Source organism: Chaetodon trifascialis, chromosome 5 (genome assembly GCF_039877785.1).
Source record: "Chaetodon trifascialis isolate fChaTrf1 chromosome 5, fChaTrf1.hap1, whole genome shotgun sequence".
In the NCBI taxonomy this organism is placed as follows: domain Eukaryota; kingdom Metazoa; phylum Chordata; class Actinopteri; order Chaetodontiformes; family Chaetodontidae; genus Chaetodon; species Chaetodon trifascialis.
The window spans coordinates 8,924,420-8,947,556 of NC_092060.1; the positions used below are offsets into that span (position 1 = coordinate 8,924,420).

The following is a 23,137-nucleotide window of genomic DNA, read 5'->3' on the forward strand; positions in this document are numbered from 1 at the left end:
AAATAGAAATCATGACTCAACTCGGCTGAATGAGGCTGGTGGTTCTGATTGAAGAGACTGACATGCACACACACACACACACACACACACACACACACACACACAGACACACACACACACACACACACACACACACACACACACACACACACACACAGTCACCCACACCAAGCACAGCCTACACACACCCTCGTGCCACACAACTGCAAACAAAGTTGATGATTTTAATCACCATAACATGCTGAGAACACAAACACACCCTCAGGGCGCTAATCAATTACTGTGGAGCACACACACCACAAAAACACACACACACACACACACACACACACACACACACACACACACACACACACACACACACACACACACACACACAGACACACACACGAAGTCAAGCTAAACTAATTTCACTCTAATCCAGATTTTTTTTAATTTTTTCCAGTTCTGTTTTGTGCTTGTGTGTGTGTGTGTGTGTGTGTGTGTGTGTGTGTGTGTGTGTGTGTGTGTGTGTGTGTGTGTGTGTGTGTGTGTGTGTGGTACAGGATGCTGCCTGCCTCAGCACAAAGGCAAGTTAACTCACCATGAGAGCCCACCAGCACACACATATGAGATGCATGAAGCTTTGCGGACCACTTCATCTCTTGGCTTGTTAGAAATTATCATTTTGGGAGACAGACAAACACGTCTTCTTCCTTTTTTTCCCTCAATCAGAATAAGTGATGCAACGAAATCAAACATAAAGCAATCATCACACATTTCCATATGAAAACAGTTATATTTTGCCATGACCAATTGATAAAACCACATGTTTATTCAACCTATAACCAGTTTGTGAAAGTTGTTTTTTTTTGTACCTTTGCTGTTCTGAACACTTTGAAGTCCTTTTGAAAATAGTCATTTCAGGGATTAACTTGCGCAAGGACAAGAACAAAAGCTGCACTGGACCACCTGCATATTCCTACTCACTCTGCATAAAAGTACCAGCTACAGTCAATGTCTAAAATGTAAATATTAGTGTTAACATTCAGTTCAAGTGCTTGCCTGACAACAAAACACACAGATAGACACACAACGTTAGCATTCAGTGTTGGTTCTAGACTGTGCTGATAGAGCTATCATTGTGATAATACTGAGGTCTATCATAATTATCTGCTAATTGACTGCCTAACGAGGTGGCGCTCATTAGAATGCTCATTAATACTCCATCATCACCACTGATAGCTGTAATCACAGAGTGCTGGTTTCAAGGTCTTACAGGAGGCTGTGCGAGAGTGTGTGAAAGTGTGGATACTGTGTGCTTAAGTGTGTGTGTGTGCGTGTGTGTTGTCTGTTCTTTCTTTCAGCAGAAACTGTTGCATTTACCTCTTCCAATATGGGTGCAAATGGCCTATAAAAAAGCCTATAGCCAATAGTTACAGCCTAGAAATGACATCCCAGTTAAAGGACTCCACACCTTACCTCTTGCATCCTGTGCGGACATTCAGTTCTAATGAAGAAGGCAGTGTGACCTTGATAAAGCGAGCCAGACAGTCAGGGTGTGGGGAGGCCTGTGACTTTCCTGCATTAGACCAGACTTCTGTGTAATTAATGTCAGCCTTTTTTTATGGCAATATATCTTTGCACATTAGCTTCTAATACAATAACATATAATCTAATATAAGGCTAGAATGTGTAAATCATGTGTAGTTTAAGTTATATTGGGAAAATTTAAATTGTTCCTCTCAAGATATTCCTCTCAAAACAGGGTTGTTTTGACTACCACATTCACCCAATTACAAAACAAGCTCTAAATAAAATGTAAGGCACATTTTCCACAATGACTACATATGGACATGTTCTAGACACTGTAATAAACACAAAAAAAGTATTTAAAGCATTTTACTTACTTCAATCAGATAAATCCAATCCAGTAAATTTAGGGGATTATGCTTTCTGGAAAATCTGGAGGTTGTGTGACTTCTTGACCTGAGGGCAGGCCTTATTTACAAATGTATGACCCAATAGCATTCTGAGACTGAACAATAGGACCAAATGAGTATGTTAATGTGGTTGAACCAAAAAAAAAAGTCTTTTTGGGGGGATAACAAAAATTGTTGTAATTCTGCAACAGTAGGTCTTACAGGGTTAAGAGTGATATCTTCCTAAGCTTAATCATACTACATCTGCTATGTGCAGGTATCGAAAGCAATCAATGTTAGCGTAATTGTCCCAGATCTTGTCTCGTATCAGAGTTGAATTTGTTACACAGCATATTTCCTCCCACTTCTCTTCTTTAGGTGTAGCTTTAAAGGTTAATTCAACGCTGACTCACATTGTTACTGCAACTGCTCTCTGAAATGTGTAGCCTGTGGCACTTCTGGCCACACAAGAACAAGTGAAGGTGTTTGGCTTTGACAGTGAATAGAAGAAAAACCACAGTGACATCACTAATTTATTTGGTGCCCAGTAGAGTAAACCCTAAAAACCCAGTGTAACCACTGTCTATTTTAAACACTTCATTCTACATCTCTATTATACAAGGGTCCGTTCACCCACATAACATAATGTTGTTATTTTCCAGTGTTGCTGTTAACCATGCATACAGTGTAGTTTTGGTTTTATTTGCTGAGCAGTGGAGGTCTGAAAAAGAAACTGTCTGCTTGTGTCATGGAGGATAGTATTTTTTATTTTGTGACGTGTGACCTTTAACATTTATTTCTGCCTCACTGTTGCAGTCAATTAAATGATATGATTCTTGTACAATAAAATGAAGGGTTGGACTCAGATAACACCTCTTTCTCGCTGGCCTCATTGCCACTAGGATTGTTTGTTGAGCTTTAAGTATTCCAGTTCCCCAATTTACGGGGCTCCAAGCAGGTACCCTGCTGCACACCTGCTATACAGAAGCTCTCTGTGCTGGTTCCTGCAAGGGGGGGGGGGGGCAGGTGCAGCAGGCTTCCCACTGTCAAGCCTCTGAACAACAACAAGAACTTAATTTTACCACAAAGCTCCAGCTTCCGCCATTATCCTTCTATTCTTTGCTCAGGATATTTCAGGATGTATGGCAGTGTACATTGTGCATATTTCCCTCAGCCTGGGCTACAGAGCACTGCGAATAATTTAGCTGTCTTTCAGCTTACCATTTGTCTCTATTGTAACAGCGCTGTGTATTGTGTCGCAGGTATGCCTCTCAGTCTGGACTGCAAGGCGTTTTTTGGCTACAGTGGAGAAAACAGGAGGCCCATTATCTACTGGATGAAAGGAGAAAAGTTTGTCGAAGAGCTAGCGGGACACATTAAAGAAAGTGAAGTCAGGTAAGTGCACCACTAGCACAGACTGTTAATCCACTTCTAGTCATGTGTGCACCCCTGAGCATTTCCTGGAGGAGGGAGACAAAATACGGAAACCACAGTCGATGTGCAGGAAATTTCAAGTGAGTTGAGTAACATTATTGAACATCATATTGTTTTGGTTGAGTTGCCTTTTAACCACTCCTGCAAGACACTGCAACAGTATCAATTATAGTCTCTCAAGTTTACAGGTTTTTATTGTTAATTAATTTCTGAGAAGACAGCTGCACTCCTCACACTGTCAGTGTCTAATTTGCTCTCTTATGATTTATGACTCATTGAGGGTTCTCTGACAGATTTCCTCTCAACTTTCTTGAAGAATTATGAATGCTAATAATAAAGTTAAATTGAATTCATTTTCTCCCCTATTGGGACCAATTACATTGGGCTCTGTTGGGAAAAGCCTTATGGTCTGCGGGGCGTCAAATATCATCAGAGCAACCTGCCAGATAACCATGGAAACCATCAGAATACACACTTTCACACACTGTACATGGACACGCAGACTGTAGTGCTTGGGATATCACTTTTAAAATGTATCAGTGAGAAATAAAAGTTCACTAATACATCAGAGGAAGTAGAAGCAGGCTGTACTGGCACATGCACAGAGAAGAATTTAGTTCAACAGCAATGTTAAACCAACGTGCAGAATCACTGCTTGGTGGTAGTCGTTGCTGGGAGAACTTTGTCTCTGTGGGGCTGTGTGGGTGCTCTGTGAAGGAGGTAGAGATGAGATGAGGTATGCAGGATAAGAGCACACGAATCTAGGCTGACATTAAAGCTCCAGCTGTTAATGCTAGTGTGCTGCAGTGCTGCAGAATCCCCAAATTTAATATTTCATTTACACTCTCACATGGGTGTACAGTACACCCCCTACTGTACATGTACATCAAAGGAAAATGAGGGTTTATTACAACCTGGGTTTTATTTTCACAGCTCTTTTGTTGAAACTAAACGTGAGCACACCCGTAATCTAATAATCCATCTTTACACAGGAAAGATGAGTGTGCACGACTGCAGGAAGGTACAGAGGGCCAAAGTTCAACCAGGAAGTGAGGCAGTAAGCTTTTCAGCAAACACTTTGGGTTGTAGTTTGATGGCTGGCTTTGGTTTTCTCTTTCAAATAAAACTGGCTTACCTGGAGGTTTGTTTTCAGCTTCACCACTAATAGCTGTTGCCCTGTTGGACATATTTTTAGTGACACTGCCCAAGTCGTTTACCTTTAATGCAGCAACAGCAGCACAGAGCCCAGCATTAGTTTCACTGCATCACTACACCTTTCTCAGCAACTGGATCTGAGTGCATTAATTGAGTTAATAATTTGAGGAAACAAGTAATTACAGGGTATGAGATACTAGCCTCTTGGGCCTTGTAAATGAACAAGGTTTTAAGAATTAAATCAGTGTACCAGTAAATAAAATGATTAAATCATCATTATCACCATAAATTATCATAAACAGCCTCTTCAGCTCCTCACCCTCCTGTCAAGCACAGCCTGCGCTTTATTGCCTTTAAACGAACACAGTGACAACGTGGTACGGCAGAGAAAAGCCTCTTTGTTTTCCCTTAAATGCACCTGTTGCACCCTGCCAATGGCCGTTTTTAAAGAGTGTTGCATGGACTGATGCACCATCTACCAGGACTACACTTAGAGTTCACTGCTTTTTCCCTTTCCATGCTATTGTTCAACCTGCCGACTTTCGAGGCAGTACCACTCTACAAGCACTTCTGATACAGCATAACCTGGAAAAGACACAAGTTCAATTTCGTTTACTTGCGATTTTAACCCTCAACACTAACTCCCTTACTCTGACCTGGAAGAACTCAAAGCCCTTGTCATTAGAAAACATTTTATAAATAGAGTTTAGACAAAATGTTCTCTCCTACCTAAAAGCCATCATATTGTTTGTCATCAACTCATCCTAACAATAATAATGTGAATGTTTATTCTTCCCTAAAGGCAAATCCTTTTGCCTTGCCGACTCCTCCACAGGGAGATCAGAGGTCAGGGTCAGCTACAGAACAGCAGCTCTGGAGCTGGGAGGGCTTCAGGGTCTTGTTTCAGGAGGACTACTTGATGACCTGCGGGGGCTTGAACCCAGGTTCTGCAATTGAAGGATGGTCTCCATGACGGCTAAGCCACTCAGTGGCTTCTGAAAATGTTCACCGCTGGGAAAATCGTGTTGTAGATAAAGAGAGCAGGAATGTGCACGAGTATGTATTCAAACTTGAAACTAATCAAGCCCCATGGTATTAAATTAACCTTTGCCTGATGAGTTCTCCATCTTTCAGTCCAGTCCTCTGGCCGCCTCTGATCCAATCATACTGCTACTCCAAATTCAACAATCACATTTCAGCAGACAGACTCCTGCTGTGATGCACATTAATCTGTCCACGTTTAGCCACCCATCCTGCAGCAGCACTGGCCACTGGACTGCATGCGTCCATGTCTGTTTGCAGAAGAACTAATACTGATTACGTGATAATGCCAAAACCCGTAATTGCCAATTCTTGTTACCCTGCAGGATGTGAAAGAACTATTTATACCACCTAGAGCACAAAGAAGAAGTTTCTGAATTTTTCTCCACACTTAGCCTTCAAGAGCTCTCCTTCTGAAAACCTGCGTCTCTCTTTGGAAGATATAATTACAAACTGTTGAGATTTCAAGTGTTTTTGGTCGAGATATGCCCAAATACAAAACCAACATAATCAATATGAGCTGTATCATTAGTTTTACTGCAGCGGCTGGCGAGACTTCAGCGCTGCGCAGCCACTCAACATTTTTGCAACTCAGCTATCATAGTTCATGGTTGGTTCATGTGCAATGAATTCGTAATTACAATATTTCCACTTGGGACGGTGCTTCTTTCATTTTCACTTGAAGGTAGCATTGGCCCATATGTGAAGTGGTGTGGAGAGGCTTCATTACCTGCTTGGAATTCACATCAGATGTCCAATCCAACTGCTGTCAAAGCCTCACTGTTTCAGTGTTTTTCTAACCAGAGCTTGTATCAGCATCAGTGTAAATTATTAGTTGCTACTCTCTCCACTTTTTCAGTCATCTAAAATATCCAGAGTTAGTTTTCCAAGGAGCAATTTAACCACCTAAAGGTTGTTTCAGAGTCAAGTATTGTCAAGTTTCCTCCCACTTGAAAGGTCGGCTTGCTTCAGAAGACTGACTGGATTTCACTCAATGACCAAGATCCTTTTTTTTTTCCTTTTCTTTCTTTAATTTTGAAAATTGTCAAGGCTGAACAGGTGAAAAACCTTTGAATACAAACACAAATACAAGTTTTAGAAAAAAAAATGTAGCCCAAGAAACCATAATCAATTAACCCAAAATCAAATACTTAATTTAAATTTAATTAATTGTAAGTAATTTTTACAACTTAGAATTTAATCTTGGAAAATAGAAAACCCATATTTACAACACTCAAATTAAGTAAATACATTTTAAATAATGATTTCAACCTTACAGAATTTGGCGGCTTTAAACTTCCGTACACACAAAATCCCCTTTAACAAATTACTTTTCGCTCGAACTGTTTTACAATACACATCCTTACCTGGCCTTTTTCCACATGACGTTAAGTATATGGCACTCTGATTTGCATTTTAACCACATGATTTTTAACACCTCAACAGAAGAACACATTACATTACATTCACACATCACATGGCAATCACATGGCTAGTCCACAGTTTACAACACAAAGATCTGGCACATAAAGCTCACCGGTTCCTTCTTCTTTCTTTGAAACAAGCTATTTCCAATGTCCAGATCCTCCAAACATTTCCACACTGTCCTCCTCGCTGTTCTGTGAGAGTAGCTGCATTTCCATTACAGTTGTTTGCAAAATAAAAGCGATATTTCTGAAATTTTGACAAAGTTCAAGTGCTACTTGCAGGTGTTTCCATTGAACGGTGTTTTGCGAACTAACTGAAATTCTCGTAAATTCTCGGCCGTCCCACGAGACTTCACTTTGAGGAAGATGGCCGAAAGCGTTATGCGTCTCGGTACACTGATCTCAGGAGCCGCTACGGCTGTTGCTGTACTTATTATGAACAGAAGGCGGAGGCAACGTATAGCTGTTCAAAGGCGAAGCCCTTATGTGTGGCAGCGGCCACGAATAAGGGATTTCTGGGAGAAGATTGTAAATGAGGAATTCACAGACGAACTGTGGATACAACATTTTCGGATGACCCGGGCCACGTTCAACGAGCTTTGTGATGTTCTTGAACCTCTTGTGGCACCAGATGCGTCATGCCCCCGGGAGGCTGTTCCTACTCGGAAGCGAGTGTAAATGCGAAAAAAGTGTTTCCATTACACTTTTGCGATACACTTTTATATCGACACGTCTGAAAAACCACCTCATGAGAGCGTAAAAATGTTTTTGCGATATTTGAGAGGATTTTCGAAATATAGGTGTTTCCATTACCAGTATTTTATTGCGATATTTAGGTTTTGCGCATTTCTAGGGGTAATGGAAACGCAGCTTGTGTCTTCCCAAGCTCTCCTGATTACGGGAACACCTCCAGGTGCACTCAATTTACTGCTCTCTGCTGAGACACACCCAGGCCTGATGCACTCAGGCAGAGGGGCGTGGCCTGCAGCTCAGCTCAACAAGTATAGAGGTAGGAGAAAAACTGCTTTTTTAAAATACCTTATTTTGCATTAAAAATGAATATTGTCAGTACGTCACTCACCAGGAGCATTGGGCTGCGCTGTGGCACAGTGCATTCGGGTTACCACAGCCCTCTCTGTTTTCTCTATTTTCTTTGGTTTTCTTTGGTTTTCTCTTTGTACCAATTTCAAAATTATTTATGTCTTCTTACTGCACAGAAAATCCAGTTCTATGAAAGACAGTCTTTCCTGCAGCGAAATCCCCCTTACGGTTTTAATCATATTCACCTTACATGAGCACGACATTGGTCTCACCCTGGTGTTAAGTTTAATATAAAAAACAATCAAAGACAAGTAGAAGAAATCATTATTCAACACTGGATGGATGGAAGGAGTGTGTTTGACAGCAGACATCAAGACAGCATTGTAGATCATATTATTATTATTAGATTAGTGAGAGATGGAGGGAGGTAAGATGAGAAAGGGAGGAGGTCTGAAATGGGTGGAGAGGTATTGGAGGGAAGGTGAGAAAACAGAAGAGAGGAAGTGATGTGGTTTTAATTGAGGATTTTAGCAAGTCAGTGCTTTTGACAGTGACCTCTAATGCTCTGCCCTGGTAGACATCAGAGTGATTCACACGCTCAAAGCCACTGACACACCGAGGAGAGCAAGAGGAAGTCATTTAGTGTATTTCTTCAGGAAGCGCTGATGTTTTAAATCTCATCATTCTTTCTGTAATGATGACTGTTGTGATAATTCTACTGTATCCAGATGTCACTGTTCGTTTTTTTGTTTTTTTTACTTCTCCTCTGTTGCAAAACTGGTAGAGAAAAGCATTAATGCTGAGAAGGTTAGTAGTTCAATTCCCATTGTGACTACCCATGCTAAAAGTGTGTGTGTCAAAATTCTTTCAATGCAAGCACTTGGATCAAAGCCTCAAGTGACAGATATGTCCTTTTTCACAGTGAATTATCAAGAGCACCACAGTGAACTGTGGCCTCACCTCTGCCTGCCATGGTTGAACTGTGCTAGCTCCTGTGTGGTTCAACCCCAGTGTGTTTTAGAATCTGGTCAGTCTGGATCGACTGTAGGTCAAAGCTGAGTCAAACCAGAACTTTGTGTAAAGAGGAACAAAATTCAGTGTTCCAGCTGGTCTGTTTTGTGACAGTAATACTGATGCTGTGCAGGATATGCTCATTATTTCCAAAATCCTGCTGTCTGCAGGTTTGGTTTGGCCACTCACTGTAAATTCAAACCCAACCACCCCATTGCTAACCTGAGCCAGGCTGAACTCAGTTGGTGGAGAGCAGGAATGCTTCCTCTGTACCTCTCTTATTGTCTTCTTTTTTCAGTCATCTGAGCCTTTTCTGCCCTTTTCTACCATTTGTTTTATTTATTTATACTTTCTTTATAACCTGTAAATCTCTTAGTTCAAAAAGAATCCAACATTTATTTTGCTTGGTCTTCACCTGTGCACCTTTACTGTGAAGGTTTCTCTGCAGGCTGCTTTACCATCATATCATTGTACCATTAAAGCATAAAATGGATTTGTGTGAGCAAGGTGAGTTAAACCATAGAGTTTTCCTTCACTTTGAATTCAGCCACTTCCTGTTCAAATTGAAAATGTAAGCCTTTTGCAAGGTTTTTAGATAGATATTAGATACGCTTTTCAAGTTACATGGTCTTTATTGCTCATGTTTGTTTTAATACCCTGTTTTTGCCTCATCTTATATGTTAACCGCTGCCACATCCTTCCATGTTGTGAAAATCGCTCTTCCCTGCTCTGTAATTACAGTTTTATCAAAAAAATGTAATGTTGGCTGCAGACACAAGACCCTCTGTATTCAAACACAGCATTTCAAATTGGTGTCATCGCCCACATGACACTCCAAAGGCCTGTCCAGATTTGTCTTACTTCATACTCCTCACACTCATTTTCTCTGGTCCTATCACAGTCTGAAGCAATTTCCTCTGGTTCAAGCTGCCGTCACTGAAGTTTTAGAAGCTAAAACTGAGTTCACTTCTTCCCCTGAAACCTCTGGATAGATTTTTGTAAAGGCAGGGGTGTTGGGGTAAACGTGGTCCTGAGCATTCCTGGCTCACTAGTTGATTACAGTGGTAACCAATGGTAGCCAGTAAAATACTGGTCACTGGCTAAAAAGTAGATAAAAATGAGAAATGAGAAACCTGCATTTGTTTACCTAAGACTGATCAAAAGTTACCTCAAATTGTCTCAATCGTTATAAACTGCTTACACTGCTAGACAGTAAAAGTTTGAGAGGCGTAGGTCAGCAGCTGAAAGTTCCCTCAACAAAGAATTGAAGCGCCTCGCATAGCAGTGATCAATTATGTCAACAAAATGAATGTCAGCTTAAAGATAATGAACAATGTGCCACATGACATTCAGGCTGACTTTCACTAACTGTAACAACAGCGGGAACAAAAAGGAGACAACAAAATTGTGTTGGTATTATTCAAAACCAGATGAAATATTAATTTGAGTCACAACAATGAATATGAATAGAAACTTAGATAATACAATATGCGAATTAACATGTATTAAATACAATTGCAAATTAAGGTAAGAAATCATTCAGCCATCCATCCATTTTCTATGCCGCTTATCCCTTCCCGGGTCCCGGGGGGGCCGGAGCCTATCTCAACTGTCAACGGGCGAGAGGCGGGGTACACGCTGGACTGGTCGCCAGCCGATCGCAGTGCACATACACACACCATTCACACTCACACTCACACCTAGGGGCAATTTAGAGTCACCAATCAGCCTAATGAGCATGTTTTTGGTCTGTGGGAGGAAGCCGGAGTGCCCGGAGAGAACCCACGCATGCACGGGAAGAACATGCAAACTTCACACAGAAAGGCCCGACCCGGGTATCGAACCTGCAACCTTCTTGCTGCGCCACCGTGCAGCCCAAGAAATCATTCAAATTATTCAAATTAAAAACTATTACAAAAAGAAATGAATTTGAATACATTAAATGAAATGATTGCTTTGCTTTTCACTATCAGAAGCATTTAACAGAACGGGAGAAACCATCCACCCTGTGACGGTGCTGAGCCATCTGTGCTGACTGCTCTGAACTTGCAGCGTCAGCACAGTTAGTCTGTTCTCAGGTATCAGTAGTTACGGCTGAATCTGACCTCAAATCAGGGTTAAAGGGGCACACCATGACCCAAACATCATTTCAGCCTCCCTCTCCTCCACCTCTCTTCCTCCTCCTTGCAGGCTTTTAGAGGAGTATGACCTCACCATAAGGAGAGTGGCTCTTTCCAGCTGTCGCCAGTGTTTTCTACACATGCCTCCTTGCTCCCTCTGTCCTCCTTTTTTATCTTCCCTATACCCCACACTGCTCCACTCCTCATCTCTGCTCTCCTCTTCTTTTTCTCTTCTCTTCTGTTATCCTTCATCTCCTTTTGCAGCTTTTGGTGGAGTAGATAAGGATCTTCACCTGTCTCAAATATTTAGGGTTTTCCCATCTCTCCTTCCCTCTTCTCGCCTCTCTCATTTCCATTCTCGTAGGTTATTTTTTTGAGTAGTAATCCAGGAGAAAACTCCTGCTATTCGGTTTTTCATACATCTTTATGGTCTCCTTTTCTTCCTTAAGACGTCTTTAAAGGGATAAAGTTAGAGAAAGAGATGTCTCTGCTCTCTGTGATTATTGTTCTCTCTTTGTGTGTTTGTCCAGGATTTTAAGGGAGCATTTAGGGGAGAAGGAGGTGCAGCTATCCTTAACGTTTGATGCTGTGGAGGAGGCAGACCTGGCTAACTACACCTGTTATGTGGAGAACCACATAGGGAAGCGCAGCGGGAGTGCTATACTGCAAAAGAAAGGTAAATTACACTCTTCTTCTCTTTCCTTCCCTCCCTATAGATAGATAAATAGATGGAATCAAAGAGGTGCCTCAAATGTAGAAAAAACTGCCACCATATTATCATGTCATAGCTGTTGCTTTTCCTGAACCGTAAACCTGGCCGAGTGACAGATAAAATGTAATAATCATAAACATCTTGCAGGTAAATTGCTCCTTGCAAAACCAGCAGAAAGGTTCAATTTTTGTTGAAAGCGTCATCTTGAACAACATCATCATCACCTAAAAATACATTTATGTTTGACCTGGGTGAAAAGAATAGAGCCCTGTGGCACCCCATAGCTGCTCTCTGTTGTGAAAGACAATCAATTTACATATTATAGATGAGCGAATTCTTTCAGGACAATCAAAATTACATCCATCCATTATCTATACCGCCTATCCCTTTCGGGGTTGCGGGGGGCTGGAGCCTATCCCAGCTATAATGGGCAAGAGGCGGGGTACACCCTGAACCGGTTGCCAGCCGATTGCAGGGCCAATCAAAATTACGTCAGTTATTTTTATTATTATGTTCTGCATGTCATTTTTGTGATAACATTTGAAGCCATGTTAACTGAATGAATGAAAACGTTACAGAACAAACTCCACATCATCAAATAACTCATTGTACTGATGTTTATGAGGTATTTGCTCTCACAACCAGCGAGTCACTGATCCAGTGAAGGGAGTGAAGGTACCGGTATCCTCCTCAGTCTGACCCCATGTTTCAGGGCAGAGCTAAAACATTACTTTTTTTATACATAACTTCTTGAAAGAGTGTTTGAAATGATGGAAACTACACTGATTGACTGGAATGAAAATAATGATACCACTCTCACCACTACTCTGGGCTTGACCCAAGGGGCAATTATCTTGGCATAAAGACTTGAAACAGGTGGAAATAAGTAGCCTGCCTTACTCCAGTGTTCATGAATTTGCCTTGTGTGACCTCTAAAGTTCACCAATTAGCACATTGTAAAACTAAAAATGTTAAAGTTCTCTCCTGGTCAAAAATGTGTTTTTCTTGTTGTTTCTCCAGTTGAATGAGCTTCCCTGTGCAGAATGATGTATGTGCAGAGGTTGACAGCAGAAGGCTGTTTTCATGCCTGCGAGCATGATTTGGAAGCCAATTCTGGTTTAGTAATCAGCATACACAAGCATGATGTGGAAACCTGAAGCCTCCAGTGCACAGACACTGAGGATGGACTTATTTTGCATATTGATATCCATCCATCCATCCATTATCTATACCACCTATCCCTTTCGTGGGGGGCTGGAGCCTATCCCAGCTACAATGGGCGAGAGGCGGGGTACACCCTGAACCCGTCACCAGTCGATTGCAGGGCCACATGCAAGGACAAACAAACATTCACGCTCACACTCACACCTACGGACAATTTAGAGTCATCAATTAACCTAATGAGCATGTTTTTGGTCTGTGGGAGGAAGCCGGAGTACCCGGAGAGAACCCACGCATGCACGGGAAGAACATGCAAACTTCAAACAGAAAGGCCTCGCCTGACCCGGGGATCAAACTGGCAACCTTCTTGCTGTGAGGCACGCGCACTACCTGCTGCGCCACCGTGCATCCTAGAACATTGATATGTTCTAGGATTTTTAATGATGGAGAAGGAGTACATGCCATTTCATAGATTTGAATGTGGTGATGATATTTTTGTTTTCTGCAAAAACCATGTCGGACACACATTAGGTGGAGGAGATCTTAGATCTAAGTTACTCCACCAAGCTGCTAGTCACCAGAGAAAGTTAGCCTCCTGCTCACCTCTTTTTAATATGCATTAATCAAACAAGATAGCCTGTGAATGATTGAGCTTCAGAGGTGGAGATGTATTTTTTAACCCTGCCTGGTTTTATGCTGTGCTAATCTGAAATAAGCCCCTCTTGGCTGCTGTTCCACACTTTGATCAAAGACATGGGTGGGAGTGGTATCAATCTTTTCATCCAACTCTTGACAAGAAGGCAAATAACTGTGTTTCCCAGAATGTCAAACTATTCCTCTGAGCAGGTTAACATTAACTAAAGAGATATTCAACTCTATTCACAGATGGTTTAGTGTCAGATAAACAGTAAATAAGCAGTCAAGTTCTGGATTTAAGGCTTCCACAGTGTATTGTCCCAAAAGCAGTGCTTTATTTGTTTACCCTGAGTTGCTAAATATAAAACCGTATCTGCTCTAGTTACCTGGGACATATTCCACTTCTCTTTATCATTCTGAACAAGAAATGCCCCTACAGCTCAGGAACTGATGCTGCTTTTATGGCTCAATAAATATTTGTGGATGTGAACAGCTTCCAAGATAATTAAGGCTTCAAATGTGTGCTCCATCAAGAAATGTGCAAGATGTAAAAGCTCCTGCAAAGCTTAATTTCAAACATTTGGGTAGCTGCTCTTCAACAGCTGACAGAAAGAAACTAGATGCGGTACTACTGTCCGTCAAGACAAGAGATGTTACAGAAATGGACAGTTTGTTGGACTGTAGTGTTCATTTTTTTTCTTTATTCTTAGTTAACTGTCACTGTTTATATCATATTGAGTAAACCTTATTATAGTTTTTATAGTCAAGTTTACACATCTGGACATTTATCTTCTAATTATCATTGAAGGAATACATCCTGATTCCTTTTGGTGTCAAATTAAATCAAATTCATTGTGATGGTAATGTGAAGGATGAATAAACACAACATTTTTCTCTCAGCAGACACATCAGTTAGGAAGTTGGCTGCTCAGGTGTTATGTGCATAGAGGGCTGTTATTTATGACTGCAGGCCGGATGGCTTTTAGCTCGTTAGCTCGCTAGTTTTAGACTGAAGCTCTGCTGCTGCTTTAAATAAACTTGCAGTCTAGCTGAAACATCAGTGGTTCCCATACAGTTGGGGCACCGGCCACAAACGTGCGCACACACACGGTACTGTCTTTTCCTTAATGAAATTAACATTATTTGGATTGACAGATGATCTCAGAAAGTGTGGTGAAGGAATACAGCAGCTAAGTGTGCTGAGCACCACAGATGGAGACAATGTAAAAGAAAACAGGATCTCATAGTTACCGCTTTAAATATTCAGCTGAAAAATGCATGAGGGCACAGCTTCCTTTGTAAAACATTTGCAGCAGTCCTGGGGTATCTTGCTTTCCATCTGATGAGCAGAAAGAAAGGGCCTGTTTGAGTCAGAGGCCACAACCCAGAGAAAGAGAGAGAGACCTAGAGAGAAACAGAAAATAGCCAAACAGCAATAAAGGAGGAGATGAATTGTCTCTGTTACCTTAAATCTTTGTGGAAAAGAGAGCTGCATGAATGGCCACTCTATGAAATAAATGTATGTAATACAGAAAAGCAGCGACAGGGACAATTGGGGGGAATTTGGAAAGAGATAAACAGGCACGGAAACAGCGGGAGACAGAACGAGGCAAGAAAATTGAGAACAAGGATGAAATAATAGATGCAGACCGAGAGATAAAGATGGGGAAGGTGAGGGGTGTACGAGAAAATTGGGAGAGACAAAGTGAAGGGAAAAAGAGAAAAGAAGAAACACTGGGAGAGGGAGAGAGAGGAGGACTAAAAACAGGTCTTTTCCTCTCCCCGTCTGACGCGCGCTGAATGCCTCGGCTGTCAAATCTATCTTACTATACTTAACTAGCACCCGAGGGACCCTCACACACAGGCACACGCACACACATGCCTTCAGAGGGGGTCAGGATGGGAAATATAGGGTCGTCATTACCTCACGCTGTAATTACCTGGATGAATACGGCAAATTGTGCTTGTGTACAAAGCAAACAACTGGCACCACTGCTACACAGCATATTCTGCATATGTGTCAGATCAGATGGGAAACACATGGACTCCCCTCATGGGTGGCATTAAGTGTAATTGGATTGCTTTAAAGAATGCTCCTGTATTTGACGTAGTGCACTTTACTGTAGTGTAAAGGAACACATGCAGTAGCGGATTACTGGAATAGCTGGAACTTGAAGCAGGTATTAGTACACTGAAAGTATCCCTGCGCAGCAGAGGACTGTGTTCTGTGTGTAGCTGCTCTGTCAGCTTCAAGTGAGATCTCCCTAAAAGCCAGCAAACTGTGTGTGGGTTCCCTCCTGGATTAGGGTGGAGGTTGCGGCGCTGTCTGTGTTGCTGGTTTGTGCGTTTGTGTGTGTCTGTGTGCTTCTGTGCATCTTGATTCTGAATAAAGTGGTCTGCTCCTAATGCCATTCTAATGCACCCAGTCTTCCTTCTCCTTTCTGTCTCTTTATCTCTGTCTTATCTTTTTCCTGCTTCCCCTTTGCCTCCCATTTATCTCTCAATTTAGCAATATGCAGCAGTTGTCCCAAAGTTTAAAACTCCTTGTCTGCTTCTCTTTATCTACATCTCCTTCACTGTGATCAGTCTAGACTTAAAGGAAATGAGCAAGAGATAAAAGCTTTATCCTGGAAGAGTCCGCATTTACTGTAACTCACCACCTGCAGCGCTGTTATTATTGTTATTCAGTCAGCCTAAGAAGGAATTCAACTTCATTTTACCATCTTCTTCAAAACACCAGTGTATTTTCAGATGCCGAGAGAGAGGAAGCTGAGGAGGATTCATCGCAATTAAAGCTACAGTGTCCATGCATGATTTTGAGTTGGAGGGATATTTCCAAATATTTTTACAATGAATGGCATCGTCTGAGAGATGAGAGGGTCTGTGCATCAGCCAACAGCGCAGAAAGCGATGCCTCAGCAGACAGGACAATTAGGTCAGGTCCTGAGGTGATGAGCGACTAACATCGCAGCCGGAAGAGACAGCGGCATGTGTAAATATGTATGACAAAAATAACATGCAGTTTCAATCAGAGAATAAAAGACTTGAATACTTGGTAAATAACCTTTAAGTACATCTAAAATCGCCTTTCTTATAGGATTGAGCTAACATGTATGAATGCACAAGCTATGTGACATTTTCTGCAGAAGGACCTGGTATACTTTTTACCACTCGTTACAGTGCACATTCATCTGCACTAATCAATCAATAGGTCAGATGTCGATAAGTAATGTCATGATCAGCTCTGCTGTGTGAAGCACTTCACCACCTTTCACTCATTGTTTGGGTTTGATGCCCAAAACTTTACTGTTTCAGTTCAGTTTTTTGCGAACATGTTTGCTGGAAGCTTTTTCTTGCCGGCATAAGTTGGCCAAAAAAAATCAATTAATGCCTCACTCGAGCATTCAGAAGGAGTTCAATGCAAAAGTTCATGAAAAGTTCGGGAAACTTTAGGCTACAGGCATTCAGTGTATGAACACATTTGTAACAAAGAGTTAAGACAGATAGATGTTTTCTAAGCTGAACCGAATGTTAAACCAGCAACAGACTGAACTTAATGTCTAAGAGACTGAACCAAAAATAGTCCCACTCCACAGAACAGTGTTAAAAAAAATGAACTGCATGGTCAGTGACTATTAACCTCAGAATTGAACTGCAGAAAACCTCTGGAATGAGCACAGTCATTTGTTACCTCTCGTATGGGCTTCTTTTGCAAAAGTTCTCGAACCAGGCTTGCTTGCCAGCAGACTGTCCCAGCGCCTCCTGGCCTGAAGCCTTGAAGCTAATAAGGTCACATTCGGGCGCCTGAACACAACATGACAGCCTAAAAACAGCACAAGTTGTCCTAACTTAGCACAAGTTATCAAAGCTTGATTTCATGCGCTGTGTGTGTGATTGAATTAGGGTGTGCTCTCACCCCACAATGACCCAAGGTAATGGGTTGCTGCATCTATGTTGCACGCATGCACTCGCGCAGACACATGCATACCTACAGTACACACACCATACACATCCACTTATTGTAACTGACAGGGCAGAAAGAGCTGCCTTCAGCCACCATGACGAGAGCCTTACTAGAAAGAAGCATGGAGGCAGAGAGATGGACTGAAAGAGCCGACAGGAGAGAGGAGGGACTGAGAGAAGATGACAACCAGAAGGACAGATGGGGACTGATGGAGGACATGGTTTCTCTGGTGTCATTAAAGGTTTCTGTTTAGGCTCACCTCAGGCTCCCAGCTCATTTGCGTCCTCAAGAGGCAAAAAAATGGAGATTTAGACAGTGTACTGAGGACTGATTTGTGGCGAGAAAACTTTCCCTTTGACCCCATTTCTATGTAGGTCTTGGACGCTGTCACATATCAAAAATGCCAACTGGAAATGCATCCAGGAAGCTTTGATAAATCTAATTGCTCAAAACACCCCAGGAGGGGTTTAGAGAAGCATTCCAGCCAGATGATGAAAAGGTGTTAATGCATCAGTGTCTCTAAGGTGCAGACATCTTCACTCCTCCGTCATTCTTCCTTTCCCTTGTTGTTATTCTTGTTAACTAAACTGCTAGTGTGCAAAGTGTATTCTTGTTGGTGCATTTTTTGGCATTTACCAAACACCCTCTGTGCTTGTAGCCTGGGAGAAGCCAGACAGATGGAGTCAGATTTGTGATCTGGCCATCAGAGATGAGGATAAGTGTACACAAAAGTGTCTCAAATCTCATCCAGATTTTATCCAAATAGGAGACACTTGAAATTTGAAAATGTAAATGGGGCCATGGAGTGATAATATCTGCAGCATTTTTCCTTTTCTCCTGAAAAGTAATAAGCTGCCCTGTCTCTTACGTCTTGTGGAAAACATTTATCTGAACACAAAGGCCATTCACAGCTGTCCTGGAGCTTTCGATCATATTGTAACGCCATCTTTGACAAATTGACGTTGGCCGCTGTACACGTTGAAATGTCTTTAAACACCTACACAGGCCTCATTCTGGTCGAGCATACCTCTGTACAGGTTGAGGATGGTTGGACCTATGTTGGGATTATGTGAGCTGAGAGCTTTTGCACCCTAACAGCAGCAGCAAGAAACAGGTAAATGAGGGGGGTGTCATTAAAGCTCAGCCTCAGTGGAAAAAGGTCTGATCAGACAGAGTAACCTGCGTGGGTGCAGCACAGATTTGAAGGAAAGGCTTCCTCTGTTCATCTTTGTTGGCTTTAAAGCTGACTACATTCTGAGAACATAATTTAGTACCTATGTTGACAAGAGTTTGGGGGGAAGTTGAGGTTTTCCCTCGTCACTTCAGTCGCGTATCGAAGGCTTTTTCTTCAGCTTCTAGTAAACTTAAAAGAAGCTGCACCTTTAGGCATTTCAGCATCTCATGGTGGCTCCAAACTGAAAGCTGAGACAGATGGTACGTTTGGAAGACAAGCTTTAAGGCTATTTTTATTTCATAATCATTGATGTTGTTTTTTGACAAATTGCTTTGGCAACATATGCTAAATGCACTTCTAATCAAGCCAGTGGAAGAACACTGAAAACTGAAAGACTGAGGATGCAGTGGAGAGTGGAGTCAGTGTCATTGTGTTTGGTCATGAAGAAAGACAAAGAGCATGACCGGGAGAAGACTTATGCAAAGTCTCACTGAAATTTCCCTTATCACATGCGGACACCGACACCGCCATTACCGCCGACTACTCTTTTTATGCCCAATAAGTAAAAAGCACACTTAAAATTCGACGTTCAAATTCTGCTCCCATTTTCCTGTGCACTGATATCAGGAGACGGCAGCAAGTGACTCATTACTAATGGAAAATATCTGAGAAAGATAGATGGAGAAGGGAGTGGTGATAGAGTGAGGGGGGAGAACAGCGAGAGGGAGAGAGGGATGGATGGAGGGAGAGGCGGAGGTTTCTAAATGGGTCTCATTACTAATGGAAGCAATCTGAGTTCACTTCACTGTAGAGCAAATATTTGGTAATTAGTTAAATTTCACTATTTTTCTTCCCCCCTCGGACCACCATTCCATCTGCCCCTGCCTCCTCCCCTCCTCCCCCCTCCCTCTGTCGCTGTCCCACCTCTTTCTACGATACATAGTGCCTCCATGTATAAGTAAAGGTGGTGTAGCGGCTCAGAGTAGGGTTGGAGAGACGTCTACTGGTGAAGTGTGGTAACTGTACTGTGGTTGGAAATAAAAATATAGGTGCATTGTGGAAGATTGTGTCACAGGGAGTTTAAAAAATAAACAAAACTGCAATATTAACTCATTTCAACTGTATCTTCAAGAAGGCCTTACATTTTCAGTTCTGTTCTTAAAATTTGCCATTTATGTCACATAGTTTGATACTAGAGCCAGAAAACGGCTGATTCTCAGGATGAAGAGCTGTCCCCAGGTGGCTTATAGCGTGCATGAAAAGTAGAATAACGAACAGTTCTACATGCCAAAAATCAACACAAGACACATGCATATGTCAGGTGCTAATAATACAATACAACTGAAAAGATAACGCAAAAAATTCCTTCAGTTTGGCCCACGAAACACACTCTGAGCCTTTGAGTTTTACAAATGATTCAGAACGTTTTTAACGCTGGTGCAGGCTGTTGTATCACCATGCTGGGTCGTCACTTAAAGACTTATCCATCTGTCCAAGAATGATAAGATGTCTTTTGGAAAAATCCCCCAAAATTGGGAACAATTAAGGCATTAAAGCACTTTAGAGTATCACAAATGTCAGATTTACCCTTTTACCACCGTAGTAGTAGGAAAGCTGCTATTTTTAAGTAAGTACTATGTATGTATGTATACTTTTGAGGTCACTTGTCTATTTCACCACATTTTAGAGGAAAATATTGGACTTTTATGACCGGTTGCTTTTCAGATTAGGATTAGATACAAAACATATCAGCACTTTACAAGATATGTTGCACTCCTCAACAGTGTGTAACGTTTGTTAAAATTACGTCTCTCCACCTCGACCCACTAAAGTGTTGCTTATGTTTTAATGCTTCAGAGAAATGGCGCAGAATAGTAGAACACTGGCAAAGGTCAAGCTGCTGCATTTGAAGTACTTTACTTTTGATATGAACATTTTGCCTCTAATGCTCAACTTACTTTGACTTTTTCTCAGTGGTGGATGAAGTTCTCAGATCTTTTACTTGAGTAAAAGTAGAAATACCATAATCTAAAAATACTCTAAATGTACTCATTATACAGAATGGCTTCTTTCAAAGTAACTGAGTGCACCGAATTACTCGAGTGCTGTACTGAAGTATAAAATTAAGTACTTCATTTGACAGAAAATGTATTGGCAACTTCAATGATTTCAGCCATTTTAATTTCTTTCTAATGATTTTGAGGTCTGAGCTGTTGGTTGGTTGTGTAGGTGTCACTTTGGGCTCCAGGCAATTGCATTTCTCACTATTAGAATATTTACATACCAAACAAGCAATTAATGGAGAAAATAATCAGCAGATTAATCCAGAGTGAAAATAATCATTAGTTGCATACTAATAGTTCAAAATGAGTTCCGCATCAACCAACTACAACAGTAAGATCCTGATTTTACATTGATGCATGAGTAATAATAATGATAATATAGAATAAAATAACAGTGCTTTTACTTTTGCTGCAAAACCTACAAAAAGAACCAAACTAAGACGTCTGTGAGGATTCTCATTCATTCAGGTCGTGGCACTTCTAAGTGCTTCCAAAGGCAGCTGGACTGGCTTGTGGTCCTAGAAGACATTTGGCCTCTCATCCAAAAGGCTTCTTCAGTTCTTCGTGCTTCATTTGTAAACAGCCTGACACGATTTCATTCACTTTACAATGTACATCTGTGACTGTCTGTTCACAAAGATAGACGACAGATATGAATTGCAACGTTTAGTTGATTGTTTATTGCAAATACAGGAAGGGAAAGGGAAATGTAGGGGAGGAGGAGGAGGAGTTTTCTGAGCGAGTAGCTTCCTCATGCTCTCCTCTCTGACTCTCTGCTCTCTCTTGCTGGTGGCTTTCTTCTCTCTCAGCCAGCTGCTTTTGGAGCTTGTCCTGGGGAGCCTCACACATCAGCCTGTGTGCTACTCAGCACGGCCAAGGTGTCGATGTGAGCTCTGGATGGAGCTTCTCTCTTTTTATTGGCCCTGCTGATCTCTTTCTCCTTGTCAGCGAGGAGCTCTTTAAGTTGGCTGATTTCTTTCCTCCAGCCCTCTTCCATCTTCTTCATCCTGAGGGAGTCTATCCCCGCATACACAGGGGCTTTCGCTCTTGTTTTTTCTTCTCTGAGCGTGTAGTTTCTGTTGAAGGGAGATGATCTCCTCATCTCTCTTCTTCATCCTTTGCCATCTCACGCTCTTCCCTCAGCAGCAAACCAAGGCTTTGGCATATTTTAACTCCAGAGCAGAGAGACGGAGGTGAAGAGAACCAATCTGTTCGTCTCTTGTCTCTTCTCCGCCTCATCTCAGTGTTCTTGTTTTCATCCAGAAACTGCCGTTTGTTAAACATCGACTGTGCAGAATGAGAAGAGAAAGACGTCTTTGTCACATCCAGTGATGGAGTAACACATTACAAAGTTGCACATTACTGTCACTCCACTCATTTTTGACTGACAGTCTGACACAGACCAGAAAACTGGACTTTGAAAAAAGTGCCACAGACCAGCACGTACCAGCCGTGACAGGCTGAAACACCACGAGCCTCTTCTACCACCTACACAAGATGAGAGCCACGAAAGTACAGTCGAGTGCTCAAAACAAAGCCCGGACTCAGACGTTGGCTTATTTTGTTCGCAGCGACACTTGAAAAGAGTTTGCTTTTTAACTTTCTAGATTTTATATATTCTTATTTAAAATGTAGTTATCAGGATATCCGATGAGAATGTAACATCCACGCGTCTCTGATGATGTTTCCTTCTTCATTATTCATGATATCATCATTTGGAGCTTTCTAACCACACTGATACAACATGGAACATGATCACAACCATGAGCTTCACTCTGGATCAATATGAATGATTAGGAGCTTACACACACCTAGTGTATCCAAAAGAAGTGTGTATTAGTAATAATGTAACCAGGGAGGCCCATGTATCACCTACTGCACATGTTGTTCCTGCTTTAAGCTCCTTTATAGTCTGAAATACAGTCGCCCTGGATTAAACCACATCGGATGGTGAAAGATGTCATAAGTCTGTCAGTGTGTGTGTGTGTGTGTGTGTGTGTGTGTGTGTGTGTGTGTGTGTGTGTGTGTGTGTGTGTGTGTGTGTGTGTGTGTGTGTGTGTGTGTGTGTGTGCATTACTCACGTTGTGGGGACAAAAATCTGTTTGCACAGTCACATTGTGGGGACTCACCTCCCTTATGGGGACAAAATGCAGGTCCCCTTAATGTAAATCATAAATTTTAGGGTAAAAACTGAGAATAGGGTTACGGGTTAGGTAAGGTTAGGTTTAGGGTTAGGAATAGGCAAATAGTGGTTAGGGTTAGGGTATGGTAAGTCTCCAGGAAATCAATGTAAATCT

General features: G+C 41.8%; 1 protein-coding gene across 2 annotated transcripts in view; it reads left to right on the plus strand.

Annotated features, from left to right (window-relative positions):
* il1rapl2 (interleukin 1 receptor accessory protein-like 2) overlaps positions 1-23,137 on the plus strand; it is a 390,657-nt gene that overhangs the window by 349,830 nt on the left and 17,690 nt on the right. For both annotated transcript variants that reach the window (XM_070962120.1, XM_070962121.1), the window contains exons 8-9: positions 3,164-3,296; positions 11,661-11,806. In XM_070962120.1, coding sequence (XP_070818221.1) covers positions 3,164-3,296; positions 11,661-11,806 — 279 coding nt within the window. The remainder of the gene's footprint in view (positions 1-3,163; positions 3,297-11,660; positions 11,807-23,137) is intronic.